Genomic DNA, 23,601 nt, shown 5'->3' on the forward strand with positions numbered 1-23,601 from the left:
GGCTTGAGAGTTTTGTACTTTGTGTGGGATTTGGGAAGGCTGAGAGACCCCCAGTCTGCATCGAGCTGCAGCTCCTGAGAGCATGTATTAAGGAACTGGAGATGTAGCTTGATGACCATATGGGAGAATGAGGAGGTGCCAGACAGGAGCTACGGGAAAGTAGTCACCACTAGTTTGCAGGAGACATGCAACTGTCAGGAGGAGGAGGGGAATTGCACAGCCAGTACAGAGTACAACTGTGGACAATCCCCTCAATAAGTATATAACTCTGGATACTATTGAGGGGGACAACTTTCCGAGTGGTGGTGGAGGTGGAGGTGGGAGTGCCACAGTGACCAGGTCTCTGGCACTGAGACTGGTGCTTTGGCTCAGAAGAGCAGAGAGGAGAAGAGGACTGCGATGTTGTTTGAAGCTTCTTTAGTCAGAGGAACAGAGATGAGGTTCTGTGGGTGTGATAGAGACATCTGGATGGTACGTTGCTTCCCTGGTGCCAGGATCAGGGATATCTTGAATCAGGTCCATGGCATTCTCAATGGCGAGGGTAAGAAACCAGTACATACTGGCACCAATAACATGGGCAGTCAAGGTGAGGAGGTCCTGAAAAGAGATTTTAGGGAGCTAGGTAGAAAGCTGAGAAACATGATCTCCAAAATAGTAATCTTTGGATTGCTGCCCGTGCCACATGCCAGTGAGGGAAAGGATGATTTGGCAGGTGAATGCATGGCTGAGGAACTGGTGCAGGGGGCAGAGATTCAGATTTATAGATCATTGGGATCTTTTCTGGGGAAGACATGACCTGTACAAAAGGGTTGGGTTACACCTGAACCCGAGGGGGTCCAATATCCTTGCGGGCAGGTTGGCTAGAGTTGTTCGGGTGGGTTTAAACTAATTTGGCAGGGTGATGGGAACCAGAGCAATGGTGCTGAAGTTGAGGTTGTTTATTTACAAACAGAGGCAGAGACTCCTAGCAAGGAGAGACTGTTGATAGGAACATGATGTTGCAACGTAAAAGGTGGACAGAATTGAAAAGGGTGAACTCAGGACTAAGGATGTTATATCTGAATGCATGCAGCTTACAGAGTAGGGTAGATGAACTTGTAGCACAGTTACAAATTCGCAGGCATGATGCTGTAGACATCACTGAATCAAGGCTGAAAGATGATTATAGCTGGGAGCTTAACGTCAAGGATACACATTGTATTGAAAGGTCAGACAGGAAGGCAGAGAGGGTGGTGTTGCTCTGTTGAAAAAACAGAGCAAAATAACAAAATAAATAAAAAAAACAAATAATTAGAAAGATGTGACATAGGGCTGGAAGGTGTTGAATCATTGTGGATAGTGTTAAAGAACTACAACAGTAAAAGGATCCTGATGGGCATTATATACAGACCCCCACCCCCCAAACAAACAGCAGTGAGGATGAGGTTTACAAACTACAACAGGAGATAGAAACTGCATGTCAAAAGGGCAACGTTCCAATGCCATGCGAGATTTCATTATGCAGGTAGAACGGGAAAAATCAGGTTGGTGCTGGATTCCAAGAGGGGAATTTCTAGAATGCTGACGAGATAGCTTTTTTGAGCAGCTCATGATTGAGCCCACTAGGGGATCAGCTGTTCTGGATTGGGTGTTGTGTAATGAACCAGAATTGATTAGAGAGCTTAAGGTAAAAAGAACCCTAAGGGGAAAGTGATCATAATATGATTGAATTCACCCTGATATTTGAGGGGGAGTAGCTAAAGTCAGATGTATCAGTATTACAGTGGAGTAAAGGGAATTAGCGGCATGAGAGAGAAGTTGGTCAGAACTGATTGAAAAGAACACTGGCAGGGATAACAACAGAGCAGCAATGGCTGGAATTTCTGGAAGCAATTTGGAAGGCACAGGATAAATACATCCCAAAGAGGAAGAAGTATTCTAAAGACAAGATAACATAACTGTGGCTAACAAGAGAAGTCAAAGCAAACATAAAAACTAAAGAGAGGGCATATAATAGAGCAAAGATTTGTGGGAAGTTGGAGGATTGGGAAGCTTCCAAATATCAACAGAAGGCAACAAAAAGTCATTAAGAAGGTTAAGATGGAATACGAAAGTAAGATAGCCAATAATATTAAGGAGGATACTAAAAGTTTCTTCAGAAACAAAGTGTAAAACAGAGGCAAGAGTGGATATCGGACCACTGGAAAATGATGCTGGAGAGGTAGTAACAGGGGTCAAGGAAATGGCAGATGAACTGAATAAGTATTTTGCATCAGTCTTCACTATGGAAGACACCAGCAGTGTGGTGGAAGTTCCATGTGTCAGGGGTCATGAAGTGTGTGAAGTTACTAAAACTAGAGAGAAGGTTCTTGGGAAACTGAAAGGTCTGAAGGTAGATAACTCACCTGGACCAGATGGTGAACACCCCAGGGTTCTGAATGAGATGGTTAAAGAGATTACGGTGGCATTAGCAATGGTCTTTCAAAAATCACTAGATTCTGGAATGGTTCCGGAAGACTGGACAATTGTAAATGTCACTCCACTCTTCAAGAAGGGAGACAGGCAGAAGAAAGAAAATTATAGGCCAGTTAGTCTGAGCTCAGTGGCTGGGATTACGTTGGTGTCAATTATTAAGGATGTGGTTTCGGGGTACTTGGAGGCACATGATAAAATAGGCTGTAGTCAACATGGTTTCTTCAAGGGAAAATCTTGCCTGACAAAACTGCTGGAATTCTTTGAAGAAGTAACAAGCAGGATAGACAAAGGAGAATTGATTGATGTGTATTTGGATTTTCTGAAGGCCTTTGACAAGGTGCAACACATGAGGCTCCTTAACAAGCTACAAGCCCATGGTATTACATGGAAGATTCTAGCATGGATAAAGCAGTGGCTGACTGGCAAGAGGCAAAAAGTGAGAATAAAGGGAGCTTTTTCTGGTTGGTTGCTGTTGCTGGTGACTAGTGGTGTTCCACAGGGGTCTGTGTTGAAACAGATTCTTTTTACATTATATGTTAATGATTTAGATGATAGAATTGATGGTTTTGTTGCAACGTTTGCAGACGATATGAAGAAAGGTAGAGGGCCAGGTAGTTTTGAAGAAGCAGAGAAGCTACAGAAGGACAGACAAATTAGGAAAATGGGCAAAGAAGTGGCAGATGGAATACAGTGTCGGGAAGTGTATGGTCATGCACTTTGGTAGAAGAAATGAAAGCATTGACTATTTTCCAAATGGAGAGAAAATTGAGCTGCAAAGGGACTTGGGAGTCCTTGTGCAGGATTTCCTAAAGGTTAACCTGCAAGTTGAGTCTGTGGTGTGGAAAGCAATATGCAATGCTAGCATTCATTTCAAGAGGACTAGAATATAAAAACAAGGATGTAATGTTGACACTTTATAAAGCACTGCTGATGCCTCACTTGGAGCAGTTTTGGGCCTCTAATGTTTTAGGAAAGACGTGTTGAAACTGGAGAGGGTTCAAAAGAGGTTCAAGAAAACGCTTCCAGGTTTGAACGGCTTGTCATATGAAGAGCGGTTGATGGCTCTGGGCCTGTATTCACTAGAATTTAGAAGAATGAGGGGTGATCTTATTGAAACCTGTCAAATGGTAAAAGGCTTTGAAGCTGTGGATGTGGAGAGGATGCTTCCCATGGTGGGAGAGTCCAATACCACAGCACACATCCTCAGAATAGAGGGGCATCCTTTTATAATGAGGATGAAATAGAATTTCTTTAGCCAGAGAGTGGTGAAACTATGGAATTCTTTGCCACAGGCCAAGTCTGAATGTATATTTAAAGCAGAGGTTGATAGATTCTTGACTGGTCAGGGCATGAAGGGATGTGGGGCAGAAGGCAGGAGATTGAGGCTGAGAGGAAAAATGAATCAGCCATGATGAAATGTTGGAGCAGATTTGATGGGCCAAATAGCCTAATTCTGCTCTTATATCTTATAGACTTACCTTGGCAGCACAGTAGCACAGGAGTTAGCGTGATGTTTTACAACATCAGATCTCAGAAGATTGGGGTGCAGTTCCTGCTGTCGTCTATAAGGAGTTTGTACATTTTCCCTGTGACCGTGTGGGTTTCCTTTGGTGTTCTGGTTTCCCTCACATTCCAAACACACACAGGTTAGTAAGTTCACTGGTCACACAGGTGCTACTGGGCAGCGCAGATTCTTAGGGCTACAAGGGCCTGTTACTGAGCTGTAATTCTCATTAACATAACATTTTAGAATTATCAGCAAAGGTTTTTGGGTAGATGCTACTGTTGTGTCTGTACTGGAGCAACTTGTCTCGAGGCATGACTTGTTTTCAAGGGCAGGTCACAGAGCATTCAAATTGAACTCTGCTTGAAAGGGAATTTTTACTGATATGGTTACACTTGGTTAAGAAAAGGAACCAATCAGAATCTAACATTATGACTGTACATGGCTGCTTCAATAACCTTAATTGAAGTATCACATCTGAAAGCATATATAAGACTTTACTCCACTAACCTGGAGGGTAATCATGTTTTCCATCCACAATCCACTCCAGTAGAGCTTCAATTAAATCCAAGTTGATTTTATCGAGATCCATGCTAGCCAGAGTCTTTAATACAGATTTACTAACATCTAAAAAAAAGTCTTAATTACCAACACAGCAAAAATTTCTTGAGTATTGTCATAATTCCCGCTTAGTTTAAAGGTCCATCCCTTTTTATTCTGCATATAAATCCCTTACTTCTAGCTTCTTTCAATTAAGATTTACGGTATTTGATGTGTAAACATATAATAGCCCAGGTAGCAGGCAATATACCTTCTTTTTATAAGTACAGCTCTGTGGAGATAAAAGTTCTGATTAACTTTTCTATCTATTGTAAGATTGGCTTGGAGTTGGGGAATGGGAGGATGGGGTGGTAACTATATGTGATCCTACCATGGGTGCTTTTCTTTAACTGTTGTGAACTGTACATTTGATAAGTTTGTTTTGTAATGTATAAACTTCTTTTTATTGTTTTTTTCATTGTAGAAACTAATAAAAAATAAAAAAACAACACAGCTTATCATCAAATTCATCAGGATATTATCACCTTCTGCCTTGCAGTTTACGTACATTAAGTGTATATGAACTGGACAAATCAAGAACGTACATTTTCTCCCGCTCTTTTCAAAATATTGCCTTGACAGTTTCAGGATAACTAAATGTCCTCCTTGGCTTTCATTTCTATTGTACTCTCCACAAAGCTGCTATGGCAAAAGCATCAGGAGCAGTTAATTTAGGATACTGATTAATTTTTTTGTGTTTGACCTCAAGCACATCGGTCCATATCCAGATCATGGGGTTTTAACAGCGAGCAAATCAAAATGCCAGGCTAGCTCCTTTAAAAGAATTCACAAGCTAAATGGCCGTCTACTGTTTTACATGATCCAATGTCACCACAAATCAGAACTCACAGCACCTTTAACGTAGGTACACTTCCCCAGGTTCTTATTGTAGGTAAAATAAAACGTTGAGTCAAAGCAGGAGATAAGAGGGTAGAGAGATGTGTTTTTAAGAAAGTAGAGCAGAAGATGGTGATAAAGGCATAAAGGTTTAGCAAGGATATTTGTAGCTTGGAGACTGGAGTGTGAAGAGGAAGGAGAGCAAGCCAGAGATAGATGGCGAGTTTAGCAAATTGGAGTTGTAAGGGTGAAGAGGAACGGAGATCACCAATGACCTAAAAAAACTGGTAAAGAATTTGGAGCTTGAGCTCCTAAGGCACTGAAAGCTAACACACCAGCATCAACTGGTAATGGGTGAGCACGTTTCATGCAGAATAGGAAACAGGTATCAGATCTGATAGGCTGAAGTTTAAAGAGGATGTAAAAGCAATGACACAAGTTCCAGTAATGAATAGTCTGAGGACAAATAGAACAGAAAGTGGAGAGAAAGACCTGAACATCAACAGATAAATCACACTACATGAAATGGAAGTTCACCATGAAAGTGCCCAAACTAACTTGACTGAGGATGCCAATTAGAAAAAGATGTAGATTATTATTTTTAAAATCTGGTTAGATTTGAACTTAAAATTATATGTTTAGTGGGGTTAATCACTATGTTTCTTGTTTCAATTCCACACAAGGATAAAATATGCACTTTCCAGAAGCCAGAAGCCTACCTTTGTATCGAACCATCAGTTGATTAACATTCAGCTGCTGGTCAGGTATGCTATCTTTGACTGCTGGCTGATCCTGTAGTCGCAGAGACTTTAGCTGCTCCTCAAAGACTGGCATTGGATTCAAGTTATTTTTACCTTTAGCCACCCAAGACTCATCATATTGGTTCAGCTTTGCGGATCTTGCATAAGGGCTTCTATCTTCTAAAACATACCTAGAATTAGCATAGCGGTCATTACATCAGAAGCAAAGAATCTTTTATCCAAATCTTACAAATTTGTTTTGCCATTTTGGTGAACACACCTTACTTTTTGAAAGGCTACACTGTAATGATAGGGGTACCTGAGAGTTCTGGCAAATAAAGATTCTCAAGATCATTGTAGTATTTTCTACAGAAGTAAAAACACAGCAGACAATATCATTGTCATAACCCTTGAAGCATAAATACCACTTTTAAAATGTAATTGTAGGGTTAAATGCAAGAAACAAGGAGTCCAATAAAAAGATTCTGGTTAGATGAGAGCAAATGCAAATAAACACATTGTTAGACAAATGTAAAGGAAAGAAGAAAGAAATAGCAAACAGCAGACAAATGGGAGAATTGTAATAACCTGCAGCAGTTGTATGGATGACCAACTGAGAGGAGAGAGTTAAATTTGATTCCTCCTTGGTAGATGCTAAAATGTGCAACACAAAATGGAAGTTTGTAAGACAAAATAGTGTTAGCTTAGGATGTGGGAATGTTTTAAGGTACTAGTCCACATCAATATTTTGAGAACTTAGGGCAAGTAGATAATGGTGAAAAACGTGTTTGTCTAGAAAAGTAATTTTCCGAAAGGGTATAAAACAGCACAATTTCTTAGTGCAAGGAGGAATCTTTCCAGAACTGGGTAGAGACTTCTGTAAAGGGTTGGCCAAAAAGGTGAGGACATTGAGAGGGAGTGTTGGAGAAAATTGTGTGGAGTGGCTTAGTGACTGATTGATACGTATTATTTTGTCTCTTTTACTACTTTATTGATCAATCTCCTTCTTCCTATATTTTATTCTTTACATAACTCTGTGCAGTACTTCCTTTGCTTCCACTTACCTTTAGCTGCTCAATCACAAAAGAACAAGGAAAGGGACTTTGAATATTTTCATTACACCAGCTTAAAGATGTGGGTTGGAAGGTTGAAGCTAAACTGATTTAATGTGTTTGTTCATGGGATGAAAGTGTCACCAACAATGCCGGCATTTGTAATATATCCCTAACCACTCCAAATGGGTGACAGGTTTCCTTGCCTGACAAGCATTAGTGAACCAACTGACCTTTGACAAATGGTATTCTCATAATCTCTGATTTATTTAATTATTTGAGCTTGAGTTTCCCCTGCTGCTATGGTGGGATTCAAACTTAAGTCTGTAGATCAAGGGTACCAAATTCTGACTGCTAGTGCAGGAGCTTACCAATATACCCACTATACTTATCTGAGTCCAATTTCCAATTATAAATATGTACAATTGACACTCTCTTCTCCTATCAGATAGGTAGGAAAGGTAAAGGGCTTGAGAAGAAGGAATCTGATAGGAAATGAGAGTGGACCATGGGAGAGAGGGAAGGAGGAGGGGCACCAGGTGGGCGTGAAAGAAGATGAGAAGAAAAGTTGTGAGGAATAGGAGGAGGAAGGGGGATGGGTAAAAATTATTAGAAGCTGGAGAAGTTGATGTTCGTGCCATCAGGTTGGAGGCTACTCAGCTGAGAGTGACCTCATTTTGGCAGTAGAGGAGGCCATGGACCAACATTTTGGAATGGGAATGGGGATTGGAATTAAAATGGTTGCCCATCGGAAATCATGATGTCAACATGATATGTCTACTTTATGTGGAAACTCAAAACTGAGAGATTTTAAAAGGAATGCATAAAATAACTGGAAGTGGAATAGACCACCCGGTCTTTCAAGCTTCGGACACTGTTCATCAATATCATAGCTCCTTGTCCTGAGACAGGTTCTCCAGATCAAGATTCGACAGATCCCTCCTGAATTTACCCTGTCCAAAACTAAATCTCGTGTCCTAGAGAGACCACCTTTCTCTCTTCTGAACTGCAGGGATCACAAAGCACATCTGCTCAATCTCTCCTCCTACTCATCTGTTATAGAAAAAGATCACAAATTAGCAAGACTGGTCCTTGGCTGTGGGAAAACAATATCAATATTTAATGTATATGAACCTGGGTTCAATTCCTGCTGCTGTCTGCACGTGACTACATGGGTTTCCTCCCACATTTCAAAGATGTACCGGTTAGTAAGTTAATTGGTCACATGGGCATAATTGGGTGGCACGGGATTGTTGGGCCTGAAAGGCTTGTCACTGTGTTATATTGCTAAATAAATAAATATTATACATTGCTATTATGTTTCACTCAACAAAATCCTCTGACCTCACCAGTAGAGGCAGATTGTGGAGCATCGCCCTCCATTCTGAGTGGTATTAGGAACTTGCTTCCATCAAGAAGCCATGTGATCCCTTATTTCTATCCATCCTCTCTTCTCCCCCTTTGCAGCTGATCTCCTGGCCTCCAATCCTACTGCTCCTCACCCCAACCAACTACATCAGTCACTAAGAGCTTGCAATCCCTCCTCCTCCCCACAGAGGCATGTGCCCAACCTACAATCCTCATTATCCCACTGAACTTCCCGGGTCTCCATGCAAGAAATCGGTCAGATTTACTGCAGCTGTTCAGTGATCTTCAACTTAGTCATCATTTTGCTTTAGAAACTCTACAGAATTCAGTTCAGGATTTCAGCTCTGAGGGAATGAAACAATTCTGGCACCCACTGGTAACACCAACCACTCGAAGGTCAGGTGTTGCATTGTTTCATGCAGAATAAAACTTCCTTCTATTCTGCCCCAACAATGGGGGTCACATGAAACAAAACAAGAACTGGCATTGTCTGGTAGGACTAAATGGTCTTTTCATCGCTGTAAATTTCACACAGATATAAACAAGTTTACAGTTTTGTTATGGAGTGAACAAGGGAAATCACCCCCTTTCCTAGAAAACTTTCTCCAGTTGCACAGCAAATACTTTTCACTGTCACTGAGATATTTTCATGAAGCTGCCAATTTGATTTAGATTTCCACTCAACTTCATCTGGTGTAAGTCTCTGATGTCTGTGCGTTATCCCACACCACAAACTATTTCTCTATGATGGCTAACACAATGCCTTCACATCTGTTCGAGAGGCAGCTGTGACTATTTTGGCTTCTCTGTTAGAAAGTTGTGATTAGACAGTTTTCTTTACAAGAGTGACTTGCAACCAACTATTCCTGTACATGCAGCTGAAATCTGGGAATGGAGTAGAAGATGGTGCCTAATTGATGAAGCAGTGGGAAACTGGTTAAGTGTAATCTACTTAGCATGCAGCAAAGGTGGAGCTTTTGATAAGATAGTAAATTTGAGCTCATCCACCTTCTTAACTGTCACATGTACATCAAAATATCAAAACATACAGTGATAAGTGTTGTTTTGCATCAATGACCAACAGAACCCAGGGATTGTGCTGGGGGAAGCCCACAAGTGTTACCATGCTTCCGGTACCAACACAGCATGCCCACAGTTCACTAATCTTAAACATACATCCTTGGAATGTGGGAGGAAACCAAAACACGTGGAGGAAATCCATGTGTTCATGGAGAGAATGCACAAACTCCTTACAGACAGCAACAGCAACTGAACTCTGATTGGTGATTGCTGGTGCTGTATGGCGATTATGTTAACTGCTACTCTAGCACGCTGTCTGAAAGCAAATCCCATGGCATAACAGGAAAAGAGTTCAAGGCGTGTTCCAGGTTCAGCGTAATCAGCTGCTCAAGGGAGAGTTAGGAGACTTTGACCAGAAGTTTCCAGAAGGCCTGAAAGAGTAGGTAGTGAAGTGCGTGGAAGGAACACAAAGGAGTAGGCATGGACAGTTAAAGGCACTGCAACCACTCCCTTTCATCCCTTTACTCTGGCCTGTCTATTCTCACTCCTCATGTAGGGGTTTGACCCACAGTTGCTGCACAACCTGCTGAGTTCCTCCAGCACATCACTTCTTCACTAGATGATTACTCATTTGTGAATTCAAGAAGCAGGAATGAACGACAAAGTACTGAAGAGATAAAAAATGCTTCATAATCATTTGAAATGGTCTGATAAATATAATTGTCTTACCTTGTCCGCACAAGCACATCTTCCAAGAAATATTGATCCACTGGGAAAGTACGTTCTAGAACAGCAAAATCCAGGTTTCAATTGTCACAGCATTTTTACCTCCTCAATATTAAGGTAATAAGCATAAACTGCAAAAATATTTTACATATTCTTTGATAATAGGCTGATACCTACAGATGTAAAGAGCAATAAGCACTAACAAATAATCCTGGGAAAGGTGAGTCACTGGGACTTTTATCTGCAACACTTTTCACATTTCAACATGGATTCTGCCTTCAGACTTGACCTTCTGTTTGGAGGCAAGTGCCTTCTACTGGTAACATTAGTTACATTTTGCTCCATACTCAGCAAAAACAATTCGTTTGAATCCAATTCCTCTGCAGATCTATTTTTGTATGTCGCACAGACGGTGCAAAGTTTGCCCCACCCAGTTCACACTGATGTTTTTCATTGGCAGTATTCCTAACCTCAAGGTTGCTGATTCCCATTCTCACGTCACCTTCAGCTACATATCTAAATCCTGAGAACGTTGAACAGTACAGCACAGGAAAAGGCCCTTCAGCCCACATTGTGCCAAACTAATTTCATTAGTAATCAAATACTCAACTGCGCAAACCCCTTCTGCCTGCATAATGTCCTTATCTTTCCATTTCTTGCATTATTCGTACACCTATAAGAGCCTCTTGAACACCTCTATTGTGTTTGCCTCCACCACCACCCCAAGCAGCACTATCCAGGTACCCACCAACCTCCGTGCCTTGCCTTGCCCATTTCCTTTGAACTTGCTCATTCTCATCTTAAATATATTACACATTTTGACTCTGAGAAAACCATACTGGCTACTCTATCTGTGCCTCTCAGAATCCTCTATCAGATCTCCCCTCAGCTGCATCCTAGAGTTCATCCAACCTCTCCTTATAGCACATATCCTCTAATCCAGCCAGTATCCTGGTAAACCTCTTCTGTACCCTCTCCAAAGTCCCCACATCCTTCCTATATTGGGATGACCAGAACTGAATGCAATACTCCAGGTGCAACCCAGCTGGAATTTTATAAAGCTGCAACATAACTTCCTGACTCAAACCTCATCAAATAAAGGCAAGGATGCCATACGCCTTCTTTACCACCACTTTCAGGGAACAATGAACTTGGACCCCGAGATCCCTTTGCTCATCAACACTGGCTAGGTTCTTTGCCATTTACAGTGTAATGCCTTTCTTACACTTGATCTCCAAAGATGCAACACTTCACATCTGGTCAAGTTGTCACATCTGGTCCACCTGCCATTTCTCCATCCATGTCTACAACTGATTTATATCCCATTGCATCATTTGGAAAGTCTTCTACATTGTCTACAATATCATCAACCTTTGTAGCGTCTACCAACCTACTAACCTACCCATCTACGTTTTCATCCAGGTCATTTATATCCATCACAAACAGCAGAGGTTCCAGTCCAGATCCTGGGGAACACAGGGATCCATACTGGGCGCCTTGGTAGTGTAGCTGTTAGCGCGACACTATTACAGCTCGGGGTGTTGGAGCTTGGAGTTCAATTCCAACATTATCTATAAGGAGTCTGTACGTCCTCACTGTGGAATGCATGGGTTTTCTATGGGTCTTCTGGTTTACCCCACGGACCAAAGACATCTTGGTTGGCAGACTAATTGGCCAAGGAAAATTGTCCCATGATTAGGCTAGGGTTAAATCAGGGATTGCTGGGCAGTGAAGGGCCTATTCTACACTGTATCTCTAAATAAATAAACACCACGAGTCAGAGACCTCCAGCCAGAATAAGACCCATTGACCTCTGCCCTCCAACTTCCATGGGCAAGTCAATTGTGAACGCAAATGGCCAGTTCACCGCAGATCTCATGCATCTTGGTATTCTCTCATGAAGAACCTTGTTAAATGCCTTACTAAAATCCATACAGACAATATCCACAGCTCTATTTTCATCATGTCTTTAAAATCGCAATCAAGTCAGAAAGATGCAACTTGCCCTGCACCAAGCCATGCTGACTGTCCCTATCTTGGCCATGGTTTTCCAATTGCTCATAAATCCTATCCCTAACAATTCTCTCCAGTAACTTCCCCAACACTGTCGTGAGACTCACCAATTTGGTTTCTAGGATTATCCCTGTTTCCCTTCTTGAAAAAAAGGAACAACATTTGCTATTCATCAGTCCTCGCAGATCTCATCCATGGCTAAAGAGGACATGAAGATATTGGTCAAGGACCTAGCAATCTCATCTCTCGCCTCTCTCAATAATCTGGTGTATATCCCGTGTGGTCCTGAGGACTTATCCATCTTAATGTTCTTTAAGGGACCGCACATTATCTCCCTTTATCTCACAATACTCTAGTAAATTAGCAGGCTCCACACTAAACTCCTATCCTTCACATTCTTCTCCTTTGTAAATATTGAACCTCATCTCACATTTAGGACTCTACCTACCTCCTCCACCTCCAAGCATATATGCTGATTTTTATTGTTGACTGGTCCTATCTGCTCCTTAGCTATCCTCTTGATGTATGTACAGAATGCCTTGGACTTGCCAAGGACTCTTAATTCCCTTCTTGAATCCTCCAGGCTTCTTCATAATCCTCAGGAGTTTTGTTTGATCTTTAATCTTACATAGACTTTGTTCTTGACTAAATTCAATCCCTCTCTTAACAGCCAAGGTTCCCTGACCTTGCCACCCTTGTTCTCGCTTTTTACTGGAACATACCTGCTCTGTACTCTGTGCAGTTTGTCTTTAAATGTTCCAGATCTGGACTTGCACAATAACAGATGTTCCCTATTAACTAGTTCCTGCCAAGTAATTTCGTGATTTGCCCTGCTCCAATTTCACTCTCCCAGGTTTATTCTTGTCCTTAATCTGTAGTTTAAGGAGTTGTGATTGCTGTTCTTCACACCAGGTCCAGTACAGCCCCTTTTGTTGAACTGTCTACGTATTGATTTAAGAAACCTTCCTGGATGCATCTGTCACATTCTGCCCCATCTAAACCTCTTGCACTGAACCAGTCCCAGTCTCTATTAGGGAAGCTGAAGTTAGTGACAACACTAACTCTGTTATTTTCACCCTTTTCCCTAATCTACTTGAATATCATCTCCTCAATGTCCCCACAGCTATTGGAAAGGGGGTGGGGGCAAGGGTCAACAGTACAATCTCATCAGTTACTTCTTATTTTTGAGCTCTACCCACATCGATTCAGTGGATAACCCTCCATTATGTCATCTGTGATATTGTCCCTGATTAATGGCACAACTCCCCCAACTTTTATTTCCTTTTTTTTAAACATTGAAATCCTGGACCATCAAACACCCATTCCTGTCCTCCCTCACCAAGTCTCTGTTATGCACTGATCTTAAACGTGGTTCAAACACTCATTACAGCATTACAAAGCAGAAAGCCTTCTAACTAATAACAAGAACTCTTAGATCCCCACAATAACACTACTCATAAATATTTCCTCAAGTTAAACAAATAACTCAAATATTGTATATTACATTGATGAGAAGCTCCTGCACCCTTCACTGATGGTCAGCTTTATAAAGCAACATGGGCTCAGTCCTACCTGGAATATGAAGATAGGGGCACATATTGAAGTACTCAGTGAACAGCTGTGCATTCAGTGTTGCACTCATCAAGACGACACGTAGGTCAGGTCGAGACAGTATCAAATCCTTCAGTACCAACAGCAAGAAATCACTGCCAACATATCAATGGAGATTCATTTATATTGTGTATACAAAAAGCAATAGCTAGCTTCAATAATGTTAGCACAGAAATGTATGTGTAATTGTCTCTCCACAGCCAGGGAGATTCATCTGCTTGGCTCTGAACAGGTCCTGTAATATACTTCAGAAATTTACCCAGTGATATTTCAGTAAGTTTACATTTACTTCAAAGACTACAGACAACAAAGCAGGCAATGAATTGTGACAGCATTACATTTGCCAATACATGGAAGCTTTTCGCATCACAAATTCATGCTGTACTGTATCAGATCGATCAGCTGCACACAAGGAAGCTACAGGATTGTCCTCGGCTGATGAAGCCAATGTCCCAGAAGATGAAACAAAGAAGGCTTCAAGAGGAGTTTCGCAGCCCACTGCCCTTGACCTCAGCTAACAGGGAGGGAGAGGGAGAGGGAAACAGAAAAGCTGCCCGTTGCAGCGGTCCACAAGGATGTACCAGCCACATGACCACTCAAACGGGATAGACATTTCATCAATTTTCTCCATTTCCCTCACTTATTCCTTTCCTCTGTGGTCTACATGTATGGTAGGGAGGGATTTACCTTGGCCACCACCGACCCCTGCCACTTGCAGGGCACGAGTTACCATGCCTGTTTTAAATTCACTTCAATCTGTTGGGGACCTTCCCCTGAAACTTACTTGGTTCTGTTCTTTAAATTTACTGTGCAACATCTTTTAAAGTTTTTTCTTCCTGCACAATCTTTTAATTTTTTTTCTTCCTGCACAATCTTTTAATTTTTTTTCCTTCCTGCACAATTTGCTCCCTCCCAACATCATGTTTCACTGCAGGTTCTTATTCCCAGCAGCTTCTCTTCACAAATCCTGTGGTTTGAAACTCTCTTGGTTGCCTTTCCTGAATTAGTAACTTTTCCACTTGATGGCACCCAGCACTACCACTGCTTTGAAAGTTACAGCAGAGTGACCCCGGCTTTACAGAGAATTTTACATAGAATTACCTTTCCTCTGTTCTTTCGTGAACTTCGTCTATGATAACATGGGACACGCCTTTAAGATCTGGATCTGATTCCAGGCGCCTGAGTAGCACTCCTGCAGTACAGTACAGCAACCTGGTCAAGGAGGACTGGAAGTAAAATGCCAAATGTGACTATCGGAATTTTACATAAAACTCAACAGCACAGTACAGGTCCTTCGGCCCACAATGTCCACCAACCTCTTAGCCTACTCTAAGGTCAACCTAACTCTTCTCTACGTAGCCCTCGCTTTTCTCTGTCGTCCATGTGCCCATCTAAGTGTTTCTTGAACTCCCCTTATATAGCTGCCTCTACCCCCACCCATATCAGGGCATTCCACACACTCAGCACTCTGTAAAACAGACTTTTCTCTGACATTCCCCCCCCCCCCACCATTTTGCCGTAAAATTATGCTCCCTTGTATTAACCATTCAGCATTGGGGTTGGGTCTCCAGCTATCTACTTGTTTATTTGAGGTCAGTGAAACACTAGCAGATTCATATGCAAAGATTGTAATTCATTGTAATTATTCACTGAGGGCAACTCAACATTTCTAGACCAATAAGTTGTTTTATAGAGAGACCAATAAAAACTGAATTCAATCAGCTCGCTCCGAATTGAAAAGGAAAATACTGAAAATATAGGCAAAATGGAGTAAATTTAAATATATACAAATACACAATAAAAAATGCTAACAAGAATTTAGGAGTGGATAGAGATTTCTGGAGATGAAAACAAGTTTATTATGCAGATCAAAGGGAATCCCTGGAATCGTAATAGTGAGTGAACAACTACGTTTGTGTAAAGTTTTCCACAACCTCAGCATGTCAAAAAGCACTTTACAGTTAGTTGCCAAGTAAATGATAATTCAAAGAACAGCAATAAAGTCACATATGGCAATGGAGATAATGCAGAATGCAATGCAAGTTGAAACGTTTAAATAAATGCTTTCCAAAAGCTTTTGAGTAGCAATGATATCAGCTTGTTTTTATAAAAACCTTCATTGCAAACAGGTTTTAAGTATTATTGAGACTCAAACCACCCTGTCTGGCACTAACAAACATTCCTTGGCTAAGGCCACTTTCCTCCCCATTCTGATCTTTGATTTTTCTTTCTTTCTTTTTCAATCTTTTTATTAAGTTTTAAACATGTATACATAGCAGTCATAATTGTACACAGTGGGTGGGATTACATTATTGGTAATTAACACATGTTGATATAAGCTATATCAATATAGTTGACCTCCCAAGCTCTTAATATAAGCATGATATAAAGAAATTAAAAAAAAAACAAATTGAAAAATCAAAAACAAGGTAAACTTATCAAAGCTGGGCTGATCTTTGATCTGAGCACCCACTGAACCTCTTGACTATGACTACACACTTTTGTGCATTGAGTTGCATAAACTGGCCGATCAGATATTTACATTAACAAGGAGACGTAGATCAGTACCTAATAAAGTGGCCACTGAGTGTATATTGGTTCAACATCAACTAGTAAAAATAATGGTATAATAAAACAATATATATTGCAATAGTGAAGCAACTAATTAATGTTCAATTTTCTACAAACTTCTATTAAAGATACATCTGACGTATAAGGTGTCAGCAAAATCTTGCTTGGCCCTGAAGGAAGTATCAATGATTTAAGAATTTACTAACCTGAAGCATTACTGAAAGCATAATGAACTTGGCATTTAACACTCCTCTTTTATTTAAGGGACCCGAACAGTACATAACTAATCGGGGGTTGGGGAAGGATGCCTGACATCACATGAAGTCACAGTTTAAATGGGGACAGAAATAATAGAGAAGACATTTAAAATCCTAGGAAACGGAGAATGGATTAGCTAAATCATTTTTCTAGACAGCCCAAGATTGAAGAAGTGCTGACAACAAACTTTTGACCAGCTTTCATTTTGGTGGTTATATGAAGTGCTGAGCAAAGGTAATAATACTTTTAGGAAGTGATTGTTCAGTGAAAGAGAAATTAGCAAAATGTTATCAATGCCTTGAAGGAAGAGTCTATTTATAAATACTATTTTCAAAGGTCAAAGTACATGTCACCATTTGCTATGCTATGGTTAACTTACAGTAGAAGAAAAGTAATAGAATCAATAAAAAACTACACACAAAGACTGACAAGCAACCAATGAGCACAAGACAAACTGAGCAAGTATAGATCAGTAAACAAATAATACTGAGAACAGGAATTGTAGAGTCTTTGAAAGTGAGTCCATAGATCGTTCAAAACTATAATGCATCAACTAGCTAGTTGCTTGACCACAGATAGACCCACAGAGCAACAGCACTTGATCTGGAGAAATCATAATCCCTAGTGTCACCATATCAAATAAACCAGTAAAATGCTGCTTATTAGATCTTCATCCTGTGTTTTTAAATATTACTTATTTGGTAAACACAGACCAACCTTCACACTTTCAAGTCTAATCTGGTATCCTACGCTTTCTCCCAGTCTCTCAGCTCGTTCTTTAGCTACACGCTCAGCCACAGAGATAGCAGAGATCCTCCGAGGTTGAGTACAGATGACGTTTGCAACTTCTCCCGGAAAACCATTGAGGGTGTCATCCAAGATAAACTGAGGAATTTGGGTTGTCTTTCCACACCTGTGGGATTTTAGAGAAAAGAAAATACTGCTTTCCATACGTGTCACACATTATGTGGATAAGCATGTACAACCCCACCCAGTACACACATGAACATTTGAATAAAGATTTAAGATTGGAATCATTTGCAACTTGAAATTTCAAACTATCAGAAAGTGAAAAAATAATGATAAGAATTCTAGTACAGCATTTAAATTTAGTTGCTGGTCAATGTTAGCTGCAAGTACTTCCCCATTGTTTCAGTGATTTAAAGTGAGCCTTCAGGATTGCAGTTATTGGCACAAGTTGAAGCCCAAAACAAAATAAATACAGTGAGCCAAAACTGTGTTATGAATATTTGATAGAGATGACATTATCTGATTTATTTTTTAAAAATTCCATTGAAATCATCTTGCTCTGTAGTTAACGACATCCACTGAGGATACAAGAGATACTTGCAAGAGATACAAGAGATACCAAAAATAGTCGACGTCCACTATCTCGGCATTAGCAAGGCCAGCATTTGCTGTGTACACCTCGCTTCCCGTTGAGAAGGCAGTCTCCATCACTGCAGATGGACTGGTGAAGGTGCTCTCATGTTGCTGCTAGGTAAAAGGCACTGAAATACTGGTCCAGCAGTCACAGAGAGGTAATATGGATGTGATTTTGGAAATCATATGCTCCCGTGACTCAATCCCCCTCTCCTTTTTGGTAAGCAATGGAGGGGAAAGTTTTGAAGCAGCTTTGGAAACTGTTGCAAAGTATCATGTGGTTGTACAAATGATGTGAGGAATGTGAACTTTTCTGATGGTGGGTGGGCAAGTCATCAATCAAGTGAACTGCTTCACAATGAATGGCACCCAATTGACAGCCACACCCAACCTGGTTAGTAGAATATACTCCATCTCGCTACAAGTAATCAAGTTATGTTCATGTTCTTCCAATGCAGCCCAATTTAATGAGGTTTAAGATAATGGACATTACTCCTGCAACACTACAACAACTCACTACTGTCTGGTGGCTCACTTACTTAAATGTCTAAAAAGGTGTGAACTTGGCAATATTACAATTTAGTATCAGATCCAACATCTGCTAAACTTACCCTGTCATTCCACTCACCACCAGTACCTGTGCCTTACTCAGCGTATCCAAGATCTGGTCTTTTGCATCAAAGGCTGGGAGTTTCTTCCTCTCTTGCAACATTGACAGGTAGCGTTTGGAAGACTGTAAAAATTAGGGCATGATTTTACCACCAACAATAAATCTCAAAGATGATACATGAAAACACACAGATGCTTTGACACACATGTAGACCATTAACCTAACAATCCTTTCAAGAGGACCAGAGTATCAAAGCAAGGATGTAACACTAAGGCTTTATAAAGCATTGGTCAGACTGCACTTGGAGTATTGTGAGCAGTTTTGGGCCCCTATTTAAGAAAGGATGTGCCCCTATTGTAGAGAGTCCAGAGGTTTGTGAGAATTATCTCAGAATGAAAGGGTTAAGGTACAAAGAGAGTTTGATGATCCTGAGCCTGTACTCATGGGCGTTTAGAAGAATGAAGGGAGGAATCTTATTGAAACCTATTGGATATTGAAAGACCTAGATAGAGTGGGTGTCGAAGAAAAAATAGTAAGTACAGTATACGTAAACTGCAAACTCCTAATGAAGTATAGTTTCTGTCTTGCCTTCTTTATAACTACATTGATATGTTGGTACCAGGTTAGATCCTCAGAGATCTTGACACCCAGGAACTTGAAGCTGCTCACTCTCTCCACTTCTGATCCCTTTCTGAGGATTGGTAAGCATTCCTTCATCTTGCCCTTCCTGAAGCCAGCTCTTTCATCTTTCTGACATTGAGTGCCAGGTTGTTGCTGTGACATCACTCCACTAGTTGGCATATCTAGGACCAGAGTGCACAGCCTTCAGAATAGAAGGATATCCTTTTAGAACAGAGATGTGGGGACATTTCTTGAGCTTGAGGGCAGTAGTGAGGTAGAAGTCTGTGTTGCCAGTGTACATATATAACCTTATGTTGTGATTTTGGATTAGATTGCAGAGGACCAAGAACAAAATAGGGAGGGGGAATGAGGCTAAATCCTTAGGGAACTCCAGAAATAAGCAGATGTAGAGAGTGATGCTTAAAATTATAAAAAGAGTAGAAGCAGGCAGTTTCCACTAGTTTAGTAATCAAATAAATGAAATTTCTGTGCAGGATTTGGAGTAAAAGACTGGTGTAATAACCATGCAGAATTATAGAATTGGAGCTCACCTCCAGGTTTATTGTTGAGGCAGAAAATAAGTCAAATGAAGTAATTGAATTAAAAGGGTATGAGAATAGGACAGGTAGAAGTATTGACTGGCTTAGACAACAAGACCATAAGATATGGGAGCCCAACTAAGCCATTTGGCCCATTGAGTCTACTCCACCATTCCATCTTGGCAGATGTATTCTCTCCCTCAACCCCATCCTCCTGACTTCTCCCCATAACCTTTGACGCCCTTACAAACCAAGAACCTATCAACTTCCAGTTTAAATATACCCAATGATTTGGCCTCCACAGCCATCTGTGGCAATGAATACCACAGATTCATTGCCACACAAGAATCAGATCTGAAAGTTCACAAATCTGCCTCGGCCCTGTGAGCAAAAAACATTCTGCTTCTACAAGAGGGAAATATAAACTCCATATTATACACTTTAGAATAGTCAGAGAGAACTACAAAAAATGTATCTAAAGGCAATTTCTTTATTGGAGGAGGGATAACCTCAATGGGATGAAAGAGGGCCTGGCTAGGGTAAAATGGACCCAAAATTTAAGAGGTGAAACAAACAGAAATACAGGCATCCATTAGAGGGATGTTTTAGAGAGATACACGACTGGTACATCCCCATTTGGGTAGTACAGTGATGCAACCACAGAGCTTCCATCCTGACCTTGCTGCTGTCTGTGTGGAGTTTGCATGTCCTCCCTTTAATTGTGTGTAAATTCTGTGGGCTCTTCCACATCCCAAAAGCAGGCAGGTTGGAAGGTTAAATGTCCTCTGCAAATAGCCCTAATTTGTAGACGAGTGGTAAATTCCAGGGGGAATAGAGGAGAAATGAGGAGATTAGCAAGGGTTTCATTGCAGGATTAGTGCAAATGGATGCTTGATGGAACCAGTCTGGTCTCAATGGGCTGGAGAATCAATTTTCATGCCATATGACTCTAACATTATGACTGTGACGAGAGGTTAGCAGTAAAAAAAAAGTAAAACAAGCTACAAAGATCAAAACATCCACAAAGGGATACTGATAGATGAAATGAGTACTCAAGACAGAAACAGAAATATTAAGATCCAGGTAGCCCTGGATGACATTGTCCAACAATGTCAGTAATACTTGGGAGAAATTTTTATCATTTAAGAGAAGTTTGGTTAAGTATGTGGATGGGAGGGGTATTGGGGGCTACAGTCTGGGTGAAGGTCGATGGGACTAGGCAAAATAGTTTGGCATGGATTAGATGGGCCATAGGGCCTGTTTCTGTGATGTAATGTTCTATGACTCTAATCAGAAAACAGTCACATGCAGGTACAGAAAGGAATTAGAAAAAGCAGATGTGAAAGGGATTTAAGTTCAAGATTGAAGGAATCTTACTGTAATTGTGCAGAACATTGAAGAGACCATATGTGGATGAATGTAGTTTAGCTCTCATTGCTTAAGGACGAGTGTATTTGCCTTGAAGAAGAGCAACAAACATACTTTGGTCTCACATGAATTTAGGGGAGGGAGATTATTGATCAATGATCAGGTTTATTAACAAATTTCACAACACATTCTGGTGATAATAAACCTGATTCTGATTCTGAAGAGGGAATGGGTAGACGAAGCCTAAATTGACAAGGGTTTATAAGAAAGGTCCCATGAAAATTTTCTTTAAGGGTTCAAGATTCAAGATTGTTTAATGTTATTTCCAGTATACATGTGTAAAAGAGAACAAAATAATTGTTATTCCAGATCTGGTGTAGCACAAAAAAACACAATAAGATGAAGAACACAACAATTTAAAAACATAATAAATACAAATACATAAGATAGCTTATTTACATAGATTAATTGTACATCCATAAAGTGACACCAGGCACAAGAGTGTCTATACACAAGATGATTCTGACAGGAAATAATAAAGTAGTGGTGGTGGGGGCTGTGGAGGGGTGGATTAGTAGATGGAGGTGTTGATCAGCCTTACTGTCTGAGGAAAGTAACTGTTGTAGAAACTAGTGGTCTTGGTGTGGAGGCTACACAGCCCTGTCCCTGATGGAAGTGGGACACACAGTCCATGAACAGGTTGGGTGGGATCCTTTATGACATTGCTGGCCTTTTACTGGCACCTTTTGGTATATGTGTCCTTGATGGTGGGCACACAATGCTCGGTGATGCATTGTGCAGTTTTGACTACCTGTTGTAGAGCCATCCTTTCCGCCACAGTGCAGTTTCTATACCATGCAGCAATGCAGTTTGTTAGGATGCTCTCTACTGCGTATCTGTAGAAGAACGAGAGCATAGATGTGCATAGCCCAGCTCTCTTCAGCATTCCCAGAAAACAGAGGCATTGGTAAACTTTAATGATTATGAAGGATGTGTTGTGTGAGATGTGCAATCCCAAGAGTTTGAAACCACTTGTAGTTTCCACTGTTGTGCTGCCGATATAAATAACAGTGTGAATGGCATAATTTCCCTGATGTTAATCACGATCTCCTGTGTCTTGTTGACATTGAAGAAGAGGTTATTTGCCTGGCATCAGGCCTTGTGCTCTTCCACCTCCTCTCTGTAGGCTGTCTCATTATTGTTGGTATTGAGCCCAATGTGAATCCATTGGCAAACTTGACAATGTGATTACTCAGCTGCTTGGCCGCGCAGTTGTGTGTGAGCAGAATGTACAGCAATGGGCTCAGCACACAGCCTGCAGGGAGGGGGGCATCTGTGTTGAGGATGATGGGGAGGAAGGAGCGGTTGTTCATCCTGACTGTACGAGCTCTGCTGGTTAGGAAGTCCAACACCCAGATGCACACTGGCCTACTTAGGCAGAGGAGTAGGAGTTTGTGGGACAGAGGTGTTGAATGCTGAGCTGAAAACCAGAAACAACATTCTGACATAAGTTAAGGTGGTCCAAGGAAGATCTCACTGGTGTGGTAGCTAGAAGTGAGCTTCACTGTCTTTGAATCAGGAGGAGTGGGTGTGGGGAAACTTTCAATCCTAGAGTACTACTATTGCTTAAATGTTGAGCATATTGAAGACAGATGAACAGATTTTAGATCATGAAAGCATTTTGGAATAGACAAATCAGCATCTTGAGTTCAGAGTAAAAACAAACACCTAAAAAAGTGCTTCTAATTCTTATATTCTTGAAGAACAGACTTCAGATAGACAGAACATGCTTTCTACAACCAAAATTACCAAATGATCAGTGCTTAAAATGCTGAGGAAAAAGCAAGCTGTCATGCATTAAACACACCCTTTAGAATAAGATGGAGAACATCTGAAGTTACCTGCTTGTCTTTAAATTGTTTACAGAGCTTTTGGTTTTCTTTGTATATATTTTCCACTTTCCAGGTAAACTTTTTCAACTGCCTCTTCTTCAGATGTGCATAACTCTCTGTTTCTACAACCACAGCTGCAGTTTCAACCTCCTCCTCCAAGATGTCATCTTCATCCTCTTTCCTGGGACTGCATTTCTCTGCAATTGCAAAACATTAGCTTAACTGGAAAGACAACAGTGTCAAAATACAATAGGCATAATAAGAATAAGAATCAGCTTTAGATCCACTTACACCTTCCATTTTGATGTTTAAAGTCAAATCCCACTGCAGGAGTTTGCACAAGCATGCCCAGTTTGATGCCCAGGGAGACTTACTGGAGACCTCACTCATTGGTGAGACCCATTGTCATTGAGGGACTGCTTCACTGAGCACCT

General features: G+C 40.9%; 1 protein-coding gene across 3 annotated transcripts in view; it reads right to left on the minus strand.

Annotated features, from left to right (window-relative positions):
• dhx57 (DEAH (Asp-Glu-Ala-Asp/His) box polypeptide 57) overlaps positions 1 to 23,601 on the minus strand; it is a 95,521-nt gene that overhangs the window by 44,439 nt on the left and 27,481 nt on the right. For all 3 annotated transcript variants that reach the window (XM_059986395.1, XM_059986394.1, XM_059986396.1), the window contains 8 exons: positions 23,177 to 23,364; positions 18,749 to 18,870; positions 17,472 to 17,667; positions 15,027 to 15,151; positions 13,887 to 14,020; positions 10,305 to 10,359; positions 6,115 to 6,326; positions 4,469 to 4,585 (listed from right to left, as the gene is read on the minus strand). In XM_059986395.1, the coding sequence (XP_059842378.1) occupies positions 4,469 to 4,585; positions 6,115 to 6,326; positions 10,305 to 10,359; positions 13,887 to 14,020; positions 15,027 to 15,151; positions 17,472 to 17,667; positions 18,749 to 18,870; positions 23,177 to 23,364 (1,149 nt within the window). The remainder of the gene's footprint in view (positions 1 to 4,468; positions 4,586 to 6,114; positions 6,327 to 10,304; positions 10,360 to 13,886; positions 14,021 to 15,026; positions 15,152 to 17,471; positions 17,668 to 18,748; positions 18,871 to 23,176; positions 23,365 to 23,601) is intronic.

This window comes from Hypanus sabinus, chromosome 12 (genome assembly GCF_030144855.1).
Source record: "Hypanus sabinus isolate sHypSab1 chromosome 12, sHypSab1.hap1, whole genome shotgun sequence".
NCBI classification, from domain to species: Eukaryota; Metazoa; Chordata; class Chondrichthyes; order Myliobatiformes; family Dasyatidae; genus Hypanus; species Hypanus sabinus.